This window comes from Dermacentor albipictus, chromosome 4 (assembly GCF_038994185.2).
Source record: "Dermacentor albipictus isolate Rhodes 1998 colony chromosome 4, USDA_Dalb.pri_finalv2, whole genome shotgun sequence".
Classification (NCBI taxonomy): Eukaryota; Metazoa; Arthropoda; class Arachnida; order Ixodida; family Ixodidae; genus Dermacentor; species Dermacentor albipictus.
In genome coordinates this window covers 28,579,389-28,596,734 of record NC_091824.1, presented here as the reverse complement: position 1 = coordinate 28,596,734, position 17,346 = coordinate 28,579,389, and the positions used below count along the sequence as shown (strand labels likewise).

Here is a 17,346-nt window from a genome sequence, read left to right as displayed (position 1 = left end):
GATATAGTGCTGCGTGTGCATTTTTCGTGCTTCACTTTGTCATTGTATTCCTACACTATTTCCCTGTAATCTATGAGAGTTGCCATAGTATTAGGAAGACAGCACAATTAGGTGACTCGTTGCATGGGGCAGACTTTAAGAGTAGCTATGGAAGCTGCACTATTACTCATTATCATGTCATGGGATTGCACTTGTTTATCTGCCCGCACCTGAGTAAAGAGGTAGTAAATTGGTAAAGTGAACATGTTCATTGTTCCAGCAGTTGTCAGAGCATATCATACCAGCATGCCTGGCTATTCCTGCGCGTAGGTGACATAGCAGTGGCAAGAACTAACAGCTCCAACATTCTGAAGAGCATGGACGCCAAAACATCAAATGTAAGACGTAGCAAGTACAGTCGACTTCTGTTAATTCGACCCTGAACAGACTGACAAATTATCCAGCGAAGGTCAATTTGTAGATTGAAATAATGAAAGTTTGGGCACATAAGAATGCATTGGCATCAACCGGGATCTTCAGTAAGAATCGTGTTAACCAAAAAATCGAATTAACCAGAGTAGAATCAACGGAAGTTTACCGTACGACAGCTTGGTGACGGTGTAGATGTTGAGCCTTCCTTTCCCTTGAATGATGCAAAAGGACATAAGCTTCTCCTCCTGACCTTTGGATCAAAGCCAACTGATACACTAAAACAGGTATTGTGCACTCAGGCAGGTAGGACCATTTACAAGGGGTGTGCGAATACTGAATGGTAGATTTCAAATCGTATAAAGAAAAAGAAAAGCCAAATATTGAATCGAATATCGATTATCATAAAATTTTCAAGGAAATTTAATGCCTACAAATTGTGTGCAAGCAAATATGGTGCTACACATGCTTGAGAGTTTTCTAGCACTGCATAACAAGAATGTAGTGAGCTACACATAAGTGTATATACAGTACAGTCTACCTTTATTAAAAGGAACACCAAACTAGTATGCCAGTACTGATAATAGCTCAGTTCCGGTATATGAAGGTCTGGAAAAAATTAAAAGCGAAGCCTTTCATTGTATATATCACCGAGTTTCATAACTTATCCTGTGGTCTGGCTGTTCCGCCATTGGGTTATTAGCAGTGCAAACAGATGGCACTCACCTCCGCGCATCCGCACACCCATTGAGACCCGTAGGTGACGTACATTTTTCAGAAGTGGTTTGATTTAAAGTGGACGGAAGCATCAACTGGTCAGCAGTTGAGATAAGCAAGAGACATTTAGAGTATTGGTGGAAAAAAAGCAGGGAAGAGATTGTTACGACTGGATCCGTTACAGGCATAGGTAGCAATACAAGGTAGACAGAGAAGCTTTGCGGAAAATAAAAAAGACTCAAGCTGGCAAGGTGACTATTTGTCACCACCCCACTTCAAAGGGGATGCCAATAAATAATCATCATCATCTGCGGCAGCAACGCTGCCGGCCAGGCGGGGGAAAGAAAGAAAGTTGCAGTTTTGCCCGAAAGGTATCGCACTGATTGCAACAGCAAATTGATAGCTGTACGAAGTAAGGATAGTAGTTTTATCGGCCATATAAACTTGTAAACGTTGACTTACTAACTAAATTAACAATGATATAATGTTCAACACCTGCAGACGGGCTAGATGGTGCATTGCAGATCGACGAAAATAAGCGCACAGGAAGACACACACGAACAGCCGAGAAAGACACTGTGCACTTTCCGCCGATTTGCAATGATATAATGTGTAAGCGGTAAGTTAGAAAGATGGGTGAGTTGGAAAGGATGCATACTAATCAGGATGTAAACAACGGAAGACGGAGTTAGAAGAACACAGGAATGCAACTGAACAAGGACGTAGAAAGGAACTGACACACAGGGACAGCGCTGGCTCTGTGTGTCTGCTTTTCTACGTCCTCTTTCAGTCATGCTTACGCATTCTATCAAGGTGAAAGCCTTTCTAAGCTCATGGTGAAGTTTGTGTCAGCAGAGGTGACCGGCGCAGTGTCCACCGAAGCGTCATCACGCCATATGAACGCAGATTAAAGACGGATTAAAGAATGAAAAATGATTGATAGTGACAGTTAGTGAATGCTAATGTTATAATAGAGATTGGTAGAGGTTAATAACGACTAGTAATGACTAATAATGACTGAAATGACTTGTACTGACTAATAGTGACTATGAAATGACCAATATGTCTCACAACAACTTGTAATGACTACAACTGATTAAAAATTACTAAAAATGCTTAGTAATGACCAGTAATGACTAATAATGACTGAAACGACTTATGACTACTAATGACTACGAAATGACCACTATGTCTAACGATGAATTGCAACAACTACAATTGATTAGAAATTACTAAAAATGCTGAGTACCATTACCAGTAATGACTAATAATGACTGAAATGACTTGTAATGACACTGATGACTGTGATATGACCAACACGTCTAACGACAGCTTATAATGACCACAATTGATTACAGATGATTAAAAATGCTTAGTAGTGAGCAGTAATGACTAAAAGAAAGAAGAGAAAGAGAAGAGGCAAAGAGAAAGAGGCGAATGATAAGAGAAGGAACTTGGTTAAAACACGTTGGGGGGCTGGCTAGTTAGTTAGAATCCATGATAGAGTGTATAAGAGCAATTGAACGAGGACATAGAAAGAAACAGATACATGCCGGAGCTGATTTACTACCTTTGCACGTCAACTGTGTTGGGATAAATCTCGTTCAAACATGCTGATGACCAAATCAATCTCCCTAATTAAAGGTAGCTTAAGCTTCTTGCGAATGTCTTCTCGCAGAAATGTTCTCTGGCTACTGTTGTCTAAAACACCACAAATGTAACAACAGTATGCTGAAGTCGTCAACCAGGCATGGAACGTCTGAAGGAGAATCTCCGTAGTGAGTTGAGGCTGTGTGCTGTTCAATGCAACATGCATGGCAACATTTGGTGTCTTTTTAAATGGTGCGTAAATTGAGCTATTGGTAACGTCAGCGTTGCACATTGTGGAAACATGACGACACTTGCATGTGGTACACTGGATCCTATGATGGAAGTCGCGCACGAGGTGTCCCTTTGTCGTGCTCTTTAAACATAAGCCTCAACCATCTTTGCTGAGCATACTACGTTTGTCTTCAAGACTAACTTCACAAATGCATTGTTCGGTCCTGTGGTTTTTGGCTGAACAAAAGAAGCGTGGTTCTTCTGAGACTTGTCTTGTAGTAGAGCACCTTTGCAGCAGCACCACCAGCAATACACCAGCAATGTGATTTCTCTGCTTTCCATTCTGCTGGAGGGACTGCTTATTCATCATGCACAAAGAAATACGTGAGTGGCGCTCATGTTTACTGCTATGTAAGAGTTAGAAAAAGAAAGTGTCGGAATGTAAGAGTTAGAAAAAGAAAGTGTCGGAAAAGTTGTAGGAAAGGGCAGGCAGCCTTTTAAGGGAAACTGTACACCCCAGCTGAATGCACAGAATTAGTACGTCTCAAATGTTCATCACAGTCTAGTGAATGATCAAGTTTATTTACCCTATTTCAGAAGTATTGCAGGCCCCTTTAGGAGACAGAAAGATGAAACCAAGGGAGGAAGAGGTCAACCCAAGCACGACTGTACCTTCGTGAGGTCGAGAAGCTTCTGCTTCAGGTTCTCCGTCTGACGAATGCCCTCAAGGGACGTGGCCTCCGATTCGCCAGAGTCGGAATCCTGGCTGAGACCCCTGAACGGACCGCCAGGCAGGGGTTTCGATGCAAGATCAGCCTGCAGACCGACAACATTCTCGCTGGAGCGTGCTGCATTTCACTGCTACGACTAATCACCCATTAACCATCCTACTTACTACCCTTCCTTTGCCTTCCAAAACTTTGAAATGTTAAATTTTATTCTATCACACAGGAAATACAGTTGAGCGCTGTTATAACAAAATCATATTGAACATACCTTTGTTAAATCCAATATTCATTATAAATGTATATTCAATACATTCTGATATCGGCGAGACACATTTTAGCTTTCAAATCGAGAGTGTGATGGAATCCCATTGAGTTGGGATGGAACATGATGAAATAAAACAAGACACCGGCCACAAAGCATTTATCGTATATACTCGCATAATGAATGCACTCTTTTCCGGCAAAAGTGAAGCAAAATTGGGGGTGCATTTATTACACAGAGTAAATTTTACGGGAACCTGTTGAAACTGAAAATATTGAAAAATCAGACATTAATGGTGTGAAAAATGCATTAAATTACTTGCCTCCGCCATAAAAATATGTCTACTATTTGCTAACTATGACAGCTGTTTTATTGCACTTCGCTCTGCGTAAGAATCCCCAGACTTGAGTCCAGGTTGCCAGCCATTTCGTCCACATTGTGGTTCCACACTAAGGCCAGCAACTATGCAATCTCCCATTATGTCAGTATAATGCTGCTGTTGCAAAGAGCAGTTGCATGTTGCTTACTCTCTTGAGTCTGCAAGCTGCCTTTGTGCAGGCACTGGGGCCAAGCATGTGGTAAGGACAGGCTGAGCGTTATCGATCACAATAAATATTAACCTCTTCTTATTGCCTGCTTACCGCCAGTGTTCTCTCACCATGGCTTTGCTGTCAGCCCCTCCGTCATCAAACTCACATGCCAACACGGCAACGGGCATCGAGATTAAGTGTGCTTGCTATAAACACATGTGCGAGAGTAAAAGTTCCAGTCTCCCAAAAAAACTACAGCACGGTCGTTAGATCGTGGGACTGCACAGAACCAAGCCGGGGGTGCGATTATTAAGCGAGTAAGCTCATTGCACGAGTACAGCAGAACCTCGTCCATATGTTTTCTAAAAAGAAATGCGAGAAAAGGCATACTAATTATGAAAACATGCAATCCTGAGTCAATAAAACCTTGACAGACTCAAGTGACAGACTCGAGTGCCTTAATTACCTGTGCCTTAATTTGGGGGTTTGACTTTCACCAAAGGTCGTGGGTTTGAGTGCCTTAATTACCTATAGCTTAATTAAATAATTGTGCCTTCATTAATTTCACTTTAATTAACACCAAAGGCCTAGGGTTCGAACCCCACCAAAGGTCATGGGTTCAAGTGCCATAATTAACTTCACCGTAATTAACACCAAAGGTCGTGGGTTCGACTCCCACCAAAGGTCGAGGGTTCGTAACCTTTTTGGACCATCGTTAAACAGCTAACAATGCCACAATGCCACAAGCTAACAATGCCAGATTCACTGCTTCACGAGCCATTTAATGCTTTCGCATTAATAAATGCTGTCACACAGGTAATAAGCTCTGCTGCACAAGACCACAGCCAGCACATCCAGGAACACCACTACAGCACTTCTGGAACAGATTATAATGAAGGCAGTGCTGAGGTCAAACCGAGTGTGAACATAGGCTCGTCGCTTGTAGAAACATGTCAGACTTGCTAAGCTTGAGGCTTGGCAACTCTCCTTGCCTGTGCTCAGCCTTTCCTGGACAAGTTTGTTTCTCACCTGAAGGAACACACCACCCTTGGTTCCTATGGAGTCTGGCACATTGACACTGCTGCCATTGGCCATCTTGGGGCCCACGCTATTCGGCAAAGGACCATTCGAGAGGCTGGGCTTCTTGCTGCGGTCCACAAGCGGCATGGTGGCAGTGACTGGGTTGGAGGCTGGACCAGAGGGCTTCGCTTGTTGAGCCATGCTCCTCACAGCCTCTTCAAAAAGGTTGTCCGGATCGGGAAAGTAGACGGTATCTGGATGCAGAGAAAAAAAATGGCTTGTAGTTTGACAATGCAATGCTCAATCGAGCTCATTGGCGCATCTTGGTAAGTCTTGATTGGTACATACTGCAAATATAAAAGCTCATGCCACAACTCTTTGTCAGCAAGGGTAACATCTCCCAAGCAGTTTCCGAAAGCATTCTCCAAGTAAGTGCCACTCTCTTGATGAAAATAGTGACACAATTAACCGCATAGCGTTCAATCATATTGTGGCAGATGGACCACACTAAATCATAATTGTATTGCATTCTGTTCACACTAATTTAACAAAAGTTGCCACCAGAACAAGGACAATTACTCTGTTCTCATAGGTATGCCTTCAAAAATATGCACAAAAGACACACTGGGGGTCATAATCCAACAACATGATCCTGCAACAAGTGTCGAAGTGCAATACTCTAAAAACAGCATGGCTAGATAACAGCTAGAGCTGGCCATGTGGTACAATTGCATTTCATTCATCAGATGTCTGATTTACCATTTCAATCTCACAACGTTCAAGTTTGAAAAGGTGCCCATTTATTTTAAACACTTTGTTTGAATTTGTCAGATAACATAAATGACGGTAATTGTGTAAAAATATTTAGTTCACAGTTTTATCTTACAGAAACATGTGCTACAATTTCTCCCAGTTGCAGCTGCTTCCACTGGTTCAAGACATGTTAAAACCTCACTGCAGTCGACGGCCGATTATTCGAACATGCTTGATTATTCGGACAGCTCCACAGCACCATCACTGACCTTATAGGCTTAATGTCTATGGGGCTAGACTAAGCACAATTAATATTTTGGACAACTTACAGTGTGTCGTGCAATAATTTGGACTCCGACTACACGACCGTGTGCTATTACAATGTGGCCACTGAGTCAAGCAGAAATAGCAAGATTTTAGTTTTGAGACATCGCCAGCATGGTCATTGGCTATGTTGCTGCCGCTCTGTGAAACCAAAACTACTGAACCCTAGTCGATCTAGTAGCTGCTGATGAGAATTCAGTGCATGTGTTCACAGTAGTTTTGGCTATCTGTATCGACAACATGACAATGGTCGAGATACAGGCTGCAATTTTGCGCTGTCATCACATATATGCCACTCTTATCATCCGCTCTTCATGTCTCGCTGATCCCTTTGATAATTTGTGCAGAACACCGCTCTGACCCCTGACGAAGCGTGAAAAGTGTGAAATGGTATAGTATCAAATCGCTGCTAGAAAATGACGGCCACGGAATGTTTAGGCCAAGGGCAAGTGTGTGTGCATGCAGCAACACGCAGTGGCAAACTTGGGCCGCATTCTTGGATGAAATTCCCTGGAATGCCCATTTCAAGGGCATTTCAAAGAAATTGTCATTAAGGAGGGACACTGCTGCTGAAATAATGTTCTTCCTCTTTTTAATCAATATTAATGAAACTTCCAAGTCTTATTAAGATTTTTGTGCTGACTTCAAATATGTAATTAGTTTTGTTGTAGGTCAATTAGTTTCTATGATAATTAACATTTCACTTCCATTGTTTAAGGCCACAATGGAAAATAAATGGCACAATAAAAATAATTTGTAAGGCATGTTTAGATAGCATAAAGACTAAGGAACGAAAGATAGCAAGCACATTTTTATCTGACCCTTAATTACAGCCCATTGAATACAAGCCCACAAAATATAGCAACCATGAGGCAGAAATTGTAGCAAAATAATTAATTTCCAAAGAGAAAACAAAAAAATCTGTTTGCTATACTGCATAGAGTATACATTAGGCTCCGTTCTGCAAAAAAATTTTTAACTCTATCTGTTCTTAGAGTTCAGATATCGAGGCCTGAATATTACATGGAGTCCAAAATTTGTGTTTTGAGCAAAGCACAAAAAACAAACAGCATTAAATATGAGGGAACATGGCATCCAGAACAACCATTTTTGTTACTCACTCTAGACACATGAAACTTTCTGGACACAACCAATCTGGTGCGCTGCTTATAAATATGCAACTAAGATTTTTTCTGACGCTAATAAAAAGGTAGTTACAATTATCCTTGTGTTAAAAATTTGGGATGTGAGTTGCAAGAAACGTACTGCAACAACATAGCTAAAATGAAGCAGGTATGTTCCTGGAAGTTCGAATACTGCAAGTTGTCACTTCAATGTTTGTATGTGTACTTTAGCCAAAGTTTGAAATTCTAAAGTTGCAGCTTTAAGAATGTGAACTCTTGTTGGTGATTTCTACAGGATCTAAAAATATTTGAGCATCCTAAGACACTAAATCACAGTTTTTGTGCACTCTCACACTCGCCTGCATTCAGAAAAAAAAAAGGATGACGAGAGTTAAATGAGTACTAGAAGGTACATAGTGCTGATCCTTAAATTTGGGACTAAAAATGCTATATTTGAAGAAAAAAAAACTAGAAGAAACTGGGAAAATATAAATTTGAAGCTTCAAAACCGGGAAATAATAAGTACAATATAATTCAAAACTCAAAATTCTTCTGCTGATGTAGACATTAGGTGCACGTATAGGCCCGTAACAGAATCTGGAATGTGCCAACATGAACCCACGTACGTGCGAGTGGCATGCGTATACGCATCGGCACATCGTCTGCGATCTCCAAAGTAAACCTACACAGAGGGAAATGGTTAGCTTCACTGCTGCGTTATTGCCGATGCAGTATAAGATTGCGCGACGCAGTGGCTTATCTCCAGTGCAATCTTGTCGGCTCATCTGAACTTTGGGATAACCGCCTCCCCTTTCTTGCCGTAGGAAGTAGAGATGGCTTGCGCTTCACTTTTCATGGACGCGTGTTTGGTTTCAAACTTTCTTTTTAGAGACGGTCGACTTGCCGCTTACGTTCGCAATACGATGAACAAAGAAACGGCTTAGTTGCCATAGCAACAGCCAATCAGAAGGCGCTTCTCAGTGCGCTGGCACACTGAGCCAATACAAGGGCCGCGTGCATCGTGAGCATTGTCAGACCAGCCCCTGATTGTTTTACGTTTGCGCTTTTTTTTTTATGCGGCCATCGTCGGTAAGGATGCGAGGAACTGAAAGGTGGAACATTGAGCTTTCAAACGATACCGAGATGGTGGCACTCAGCGGCAGGAGGGATTAGAAATAGCTCTGTGAACTTCGGTGTTTCTGCGTGATTTTGTGGTTGTTTCCCACCATCTGTGCTGACAAAATAATTTTTTTCGGACACTTACAATGTGTTTTTGGGCAAATCGTTTTGATACAGTGTACATTAGGCATTACAGATGCCGAAACAAGTAGTTCCCCCCAATTTTTTTTTTCTCGCAATTTTTGGTTTTTAGGACCCCTGTCCCCACTTAAGATTTCATATTACAGAAGCAAAAATTTCCTTAAAATTTATATAATCAACCTTTTTTTTAGTTCAGGGTGTGGATTATGTAGAATACCATGCCAATGGAATGTAGGATATTGTGGCAATTAGGCTCAAATGTGGTGGCATGGCTTGTGGTACAGAGGCACATCCTGCGCTGTCTAATCACACCTACAATGATCCGTCATACATGCAAAATCAGTGACCGCATTTTATAACAATGCAAAAAAAATTTTTCTTTTTGCGCTTTGTGATTCGCTTTGGCTTAATCCTCAGTGCCGTTATTGCAGTGATCGGGCACTTAGTGTGACAAATGATGAGCACCAAATTAAAATGGATGGTTGCAAATTATTGCCGCAACTGTACAGACTCTTAGCTGACATCCAACTTGGAGCCGATAAAATGTCATGTGAAAAGCAAAAAATTATCAATGAGAGGTTATAAAAACAGGGTCATATAAGTTGTCTGTTCAAATGAGGTATACATAAGGTAAATCATATTTTATTGTGGTAACGATTATACGGACACTCCAGGCACGTTTCTGCCGTCGGCGACGCCGTGATGCTCCATATGAAGTCTGAGTGCAGTAACATAGTGGCCACACACCGTACGGTGTAGGTGCGAGTGAAAGCGTGCTAGGATGAGCCGAGGATGGCGGCTTGATTTCGCATGTGCAAGGGAGGAAGTCGACAAGGAAGCACGCCATCTTCCACGGCGTACGAAGCACTAGGAGGGTGGGGGCTTTACTCTGGCAGCAGCTCCCGTATGACACGCCTGAGCGCGAGCCCTATCTTGAAAGTGATCCGCGATGAGTACAGAGTGTAGGTGTGCTAAGAGCTCATAGCTTTGTGTGCGCTGTATTCTTGCCGCTTAGTTTACGTTGAAACGAGAGGCAGCACAAAAGTAAATTCACTCGCTGCTGCTGCTGCTGCTCTTCCTCATGGCAGTGTTTTGACAGCGAATTTCTGCGCTTATCGCATGAGAAGTGTTTCTGTTTGCCTGTGAGCTCCTGACACCACGCTTTTTAATTTAGTTAGCAAGCGAATGTTTACAAGTTAATCCGGCTGATAAAAGTACTATTCTTACTACATACACTAATTTGCCATCACAATTAATGCTTCACTTTTCAGGCAAAACTGAGACTTCTTTATTATCATAGACAACTATGTTCCAAAGAAAAATTGGTGCTCCAACACAAGTTGTGTCGCATCTGCATTTGATATCCTATATATGAATATATATGAAATCCTATATATGAAAGCCCTTGCGGCACTCCATTTCACGGCTTCGCTGTAAAAATTGTAAAGCAGCGTATACCGACCTGTGCTGTTTAAATAGTTGCTGACAAGTGGGTCCGAATTGGTCTCCGGGACCTTGGTGTGGGCGTTGGTGGTGTGCATGGGGTATCGCATAAGCCAGTCCTCGTAGCCATCCTTCAGAACCATGGGCTCACACCTGAGCACCTTCTGTGTCGACCACTGCATAACGATAATTGCAAAATGAAAAAGAGAGGACAGAGACAACATGTAAATCTTAACATGCCGAGTACGTGTCCTTCTGATGCCGCACAAGCTAGTTCATACCTTCATCAACACATTGTGTGAGACGAACTGCAGGCCTCGTGAAGCAGGGCCTCAAGAGGCTTTTTCCCGACCAGAAAACAAAAAAACAAATAAAAATAAACCAAGGAGACTTGGTAGCTTTGCCAAAAGGGTAAACAAAAGCAAAATGTTTGGCGGTGTACTGAAGCTCAATGTTGCCCCACAGTTCTATCAACATGTGGGGCGACATGTTGATGCAGCGTCCAAGGTAGCTGCAGTAATAGCGCCCTGGCAGTTAGCTAACAGGAGTCTCGAAATGCTGGCATGATGAGGAGCACAGCCGGCAGCATTGGAGGTGATGCGCCTTGTTGGTGCTCGAGATGCATTCGATGGAAAACCATGAGCCGTTCGCAGCTTCAAATTCACTGTCTGGACAGTGAGGCACACAGGTAAATGCAAAGGAGGTGCGCTAGTGTTTGTGTGCACAACCCTCACGCCAGAAGAAGGAAGGCTGAATGTTGCCCTCTTCTTTACAGTGAAATGCATTGTGTGTCCCGCATGCTTCACCGACCATGACAGCAAGGCAGTGCCAATGGCATGAGCATGCCTCAAGTGTTCATTTGATTGCTATCGCAATACAAAAAGAAGTTATCGAAAAGAGTATGCTATAGCTCTGCCCAAAGTTTTTTTGCAGTTCCACTAGCATTACAGTGTATTTTAGGCAGGGCTATCCGAACTGAGGTGGTGCTGGGCTTCCTTAGTACAGAGTGGAAAAACAGTGAACCACGAATCTTGCAAAGAGGGCCTCGTAACCTGCATAAAAACTTCAGAAGACAGACTTTTGGCATTTGGATGAAGCCCCTGTCAGACCCTAGATGCGCCTCTTTTTACTACAAAATAAAATGCTGTTCTGTTGCCATTACCACATGACACTTTGCTGCAATACAAATTTATTACAAGTTCCTACACTCCTAACATTTCCTCATTAAAATGATTACCTGCTTACCAAAACTCCATAAAGGAGGTTTTGCAGAGACTTTCTTCTTCTAGTGAAGTACCTCTTATAACAAATTCCACTTGCTGCACTGATGACCTGTGTTATAACGAACATTTACTGCATGTAAATGCAGGCAGACCAAAAAAGAATCTTAATCTGTTGACAGTCCACAATGTCTATGGACATTGAACAATATTCTTTGTTGGTGCAACAATTTGGAACAATACACCTAGCTTGATTATATGTCTGCCAAATATTGCATTGTTGCTCGAGAGACTCATTCTTTCAGGGAGCTACCAGTCACCATAGTGGCACTGTCCTCACAAATTACTGCTGACATTGTGTACATGCCACACTGATGCTACAATTTTCATATTAACATTATACTTGCTAATTGACTTCGTACTTACTCAGCCTTTTTGTAATGCAACTTCAAATCACCATTTCAGCAATACATGCACTAGATGCTGACACAGTCGCTTTGTGTCTCTTTTAGCGCAATAAACATTCTTCTTCTTCATGTGACTAACTTATTAGTCATACTGCACCTAAGATGCATAAGCCCACTTGTGCATCATGATGCACAGAAATCAAGACTTTAACAAGTTTAGCTTGAGAGACAGATCTGACAGAAAACTGCCAGATAAAAGCCCGCAAAACTGATGATAGCAGGGTCTATCGCATTTTCACTGAGTCCGACCTTCGAATCTTCACGTGATTCACTGTAAATATTTTTTTTTTCCATTTTTTTCCATGGCCTTGCTCTACCCCGTTGACGTAAAATCTTGTCTTACCGCAAATAAACGATCACTCATTCACTTCAATGCTCGTCGCCTTCGTAAGAACATAGATGGAATTAATAACTTCATTGCGTCACTTGACCATGTCTTCACTTTTATCTGCATATCGGAGACTTGGCTTTCTGATTCTGACAACAACATGAGCGGTTTTCCGTCTTATCCACCCGAGTATTGTCATCGTCCAACTAACAGTCATGGTGGCGCCGCCATTTTTGTTTCACAAGCTGTTACCTACGCTCGCAGATTTGATCTGGCAGTTAACGTGAATCATTGTGAGTCAGTGTGGATAGAAGTCGACCGGTCATTCCTTAATACCAACAAGAACTTGATCCTTGGTTGCATTTATCGCTCACCGTCATTTTCCCTTAACGATTTCTTGCTTTCTCTTGATGCAGTATTGTCCAAGCTAGCTTTTGAAAATAAGGATGTGGTGATTGTAGGTGATATTAATATTAACTTACTTGACACTGAAGCTACCTCGTACACAACTTACACAGATTGTTTTGCTGGATTCGGTTTTGAATCGCTCATTGACTGCCCAACTAGGGTAGCCCCTCATGGGAGCAGTACACTTATTGATCACGTGTTATCTAACATATCACCATCGCCTTGCTCCGGGGTTATTAATACTGACATAACCGATCATTTTCCTGTTTTTCTTACATTTAACAATGAAATACATGAGAACGATAATAGCTACTTTACTTCCGTATTTAGTGCAGATACCTTTATTGAAGCCCTCAGTGAAACTGACTGGTCGCCAATTAATTCTATGTCTGATCCCGAAGAAGCACTAAAGAAATTCTGCACTTTATTTTTATTGGCCGTTTCGACTAACACACGCACTGTAAAATGTGGGAAAAAGTATAAATATCCTCGCAACCCATGGATGACGGATGGTCTTCTAGAAAGGTTAAGAAAGAAGGAAAACATGTACAAGAAAACTAAACGTCAGCCCTTTAATACTAGACTAGCTAGACGCTATAGTAGATACTGTAAATTACTGAATGTTTTACTAAAACAGGCGAAAAAAAAGTACTACGAAAATAAATTTGATCAGAATAAAGATAACCCCAAAAAGCAATGGCAGTTATTGAACACTTTTCTTAATAAATCGCCTATTAATGCCTCTATAACCAAAATAAATTACAAAGGTCTCACTCTTTCTGACCCCAACGAAATTGCTAATGCTTTTTCGGACTACTTTTCTTCTGTTTACACTAATAACAACATACATGCACAGTTGCATAATACTTTGAGCCGTACGACACAATCATTCTTCTTGTTACCAGCTACACCAAATGAAGTGCGCTCCACGATTGCTAACCTTAAAAATACAGGGCCTGGCTTAGACAATATTTGTGTCAGGCATTTAAAACTGGTTGCGCATTTAGTTTGCGACACGCTCTGTAACATTATTAACCTTATGTTCAAAGAAGGTGCATTTCCTTCATTTTTAAAAAATGCCAAGATTATTCCTGTTTTTAAAAAAGGCGACAAACACACAGTTAATAATTACCGACCAATTGCAATTCTGTCCTGCCTTAGTAAACTGATTGAGAAATTATTTGTTAAACGTCTTAATAACTACTTAACAAAGTTTAAATTGCTAAAGAACAATCAATTTGGTTTCCACCCAGGAAGTTCCACGAATCTAGCTGTTCTATCTCTAACTGACTACATAAAAAAATGTATTGATTCGGGAAACTTAGTCGGATCTGTATTTTTAGACTTCAGTAAAGCTTATGACACGGTTAACCATCAAGTCCTGTTTAATAAACTTGACTCTTATGGTATAACCGGTCCTGCGCTAACATTCTTAAAACTTATTTACTTGACCGGCCGTACACAGTACATGCAGCAAATACTTTCTCAGTAACAAAATGTATTAACCAAGGTGTACCACAGGGATCAGTTCTGGGCCCTTTACTTTTCCTTTTATATATTAATGATCTTCCGAATTCTCTTAACTCCACCAACTGCGTTCATTGCATTTTATATGCAGATGACACAACCATATCTTCATCTGACAAATCTGTTACTACTCTTACTTCTAAATTAAATATTGCATTAAGTAACATTATAAAATGGTGTAGCAACAATTACTTAGTTCTTAATCCTTTAAAAACTAAATTTATGTTATTCAAAAGTGCTCAAAGGGCCTTAACTTCTATTCCTGAAGTAAAGCTTGGAATTCATTCAATTCCCATTAGCACCGATGTCACTTTTCTTGGCATACATCTTGACCCTAACCTTACATTTCGCTCTCACTTCCAACATCTCAAGCACAAGACTGCGTTTGGTATACGTGCATTAATCAAAGCTCGCCCTTTTTTTTCTCGTGAGGCTCTGCTAGCGTTGTATTATGCGTTCATTCAGAGTCACAATAATTACGGCATTGTTTCATGGGGCAACACGTACGCTTGTCACTTATCATCAATTCAACATATCCAAAATCCGTCAATACGCATTATCACTTCTAGCTCCATGCAGTCTAATGCCTCTTTGTTACTTCGAGCGTATAATATCTTGCCTATTATTAATTTGTTCCAGTTTAACATACTCGTCTTACTCCACAGGTTGCTTCATAATAACCTTACGTTTCCGTTCATTGCAACTGACCTTTTGCAGAATAAAAATATGACCAGATTTGCGGCTAACAACAATTTCTTATTACCCATGGTTCATACCAATTACGGCAAAAAAACATCATCCTTCGCTGCAATTTCTCTTTGGAATGAATTACCATCAACCATAAAATCCTGCACTTCTCTTGCAATTTTTAAAAATCACCTTAAGCATCATTTCCTGCGATAACTTAACTACGATCTGGCGGTGTACCTTTGACTTTTATCTCACATGTCATTTCTTGTATTTCACCCATGCTTTTTTCCGACTTTCGTTTATAACGTGCTTTTCCTGTTTGATTGTAAATGACATGTCTAATGATGTATTTGATCTGTTAGATGTTGTTTTATAATACGCTAATTTGCTGTCTGTTGATATCACCATAAATGTTGTTATTATTAACCGAGGGTCCCACTACAGTTCTTTGACTTTGGGACCCTCGTCTGTATATTTGTCATGTAATTACTCATGTTTTTGGAACCAATAAATCTTAATCTGAAATCTGAATCTGAGGCTATCTACACTTTTCTTGTTCAAATCTGAGACAAGCACAGAAATGATCTCTGTAGTGAAGTGCTTAATAACTGCTTAATCAACAGCAATCTGTGATCAATCAACACATTATTTCGATGTTGTCCGACACATTAGTACCATTGCAGAATGCTGCACTGAGTGACGAACTGCTAACTAACAGCATTTGTTTGCTGTTTGCTACCTTAGGGTGAAAGTTGTGGTTTCGCCACAATGGACTAAGCTAGGCATCCGGTGAAAGAGAATGCCTCTATGTGCCAATGCTCAATGCTTTCTCAGTGTACAGTCAGCACAAAAGTTCATGGGACACAGGCTCCACAACAAATGTGAGTGTTTGCTCGCATGGCAATTCTGATTTAATTGATCACTGTGTAGGTCAGAAAGGACACTGGTACACACTGAGAGCTTGAAGTCAAGACTATGTGCCCCCCTCCCCAGGCTTCGCACTAATTCAGCTTTTTCCCAAATCGCATGTTTTGAAAACTTTTTTGGCCAGCTGTACATTCTTCTACATGAAAGATGAACGGTATTGCACCTCATGGCAGCCTATAAAAAAGTTTGTACCATCGCCAAGATGACAATTGCAATTCATGCACGTTAGCTGTGCAGTTTCATGAAAAATCTGTGTGAATAGTGTTGTTCTTTAGCTTTTGCACCTTTTTAGAATTATTTTTTAACCAAGGCTGAGCTTCATACGACAGCTTGCCAAGCTCACTGGCTGGTCCTAATCAGTGCCACCTTGTTGTGAGTTGGCCACCAAGGTTGCAGTTTAGTTTGGTCATTTGGCGCCAAGCCAATGTAAATCTTTGCAGTGGCTGTAAGGCATCATGAATGCGGGGGAACTACCTGAAGATGAGGTTCGCAGCTGCCATGCACATGTATCAGTCCAAGAAAATCAAGCTAGACAATGTATGATGTCTGAAATTTTGATTGTCGTTACACATTGGTTCTGCAGAGTAAGTGACAGCACCATGGGAAAGTCCGAATAAAATCTGTCTGTGACTAGATTCATCAACCCGTCAAGAATGGGGGCAATATTTTATGCCATTTGGCTGTGTGCAGGCAAGAGAAGAACCATGTAGAATCGCTATTTTTCACTCACTCACTCACTCACTCGCACGCACACACACATACACACACACACACGACAGGGAGTATGCAACACCCCTGTCTTTCTCAGTCGTAATATGTCCACATATTATGACATACCTGCCCAAACTTCAAAGTGCAGTGCAGTCTACAGATAAGGACACTCAAATATAGGCCATCCAGCAGGCCCGGGGTGCACTCTAAAAGCATAAGCCTTGCGACCCACCACAAACGGGCTGAACTGGGGTAGTGCAGGGTAGGGCATAACCCCAGGTCGATGCTAGGCCAATGTCATGACGCGTTAAACAGTCACTTGCCGGCCTTTTAATAAAGTTATTCCCACCCTATCCTATCCTATCCTATCCTATCCTATGTCCACCTCTCAAAAATTTTTGGCCAGATTAAGCTACAATGTTTAGGAGCTCAGAACCTGAATGTCAACAGATCATGACAACCAGTAACAAGAGGTTAAAAAATTCACAGACGATTATGATGCTCCCTAATGTGTAATTTGAGTGCAGCTCTATACGTGTCTTCATTTCGCTATATATCGGCCGGCGCGGATATCTGTCTTGCGCGGCACGCTGCAAATGAGTGCAGTGTGGCGCGACTTCCCTGCTAATCTGGAGATGGTGACAGCCAGCGAGTGGGTGACGTGTGGCCGTGATTCAC

At 41.4% G+C, this 17,346-nt stretch overlaps 1 protein-coding gene across 2 annotated transcripts in view; it reads right to left on the bottom strand.

The window, feature by feature from the left end:
* LOC135900172 (ubiquitin carboxyl-terminal hydrolase 8-like) overlaps positions 1 to 17,346 on the bottom strand; it is a 109,939-nt gene that overhangs the window by 50,847 nt on the left and 41,746 nt on the right. For both annotated transcript variants that reach the window (XM_065429617.2, XM_065429616.2), the window contains 3 exons: positions 10,410 to 10,566; positions 5,496 to 5,740; positions 3,619 to 3,762 (listed from right to left, as the gene is read on the bottom strand). In XM_065429617.2, the coding sequence (XP_065285689.1) occupies positions 3,619 to 3,762; positions 5,496 to 5,740; positions 10,410 to 10,566 (546 nt within the window). The remainder of the gene's footprint in view (positions 1 to 3,618; positions 3,763 to 5,495; positions 5,741 to 10,409; positions 10,567 to 17,346) is intronic.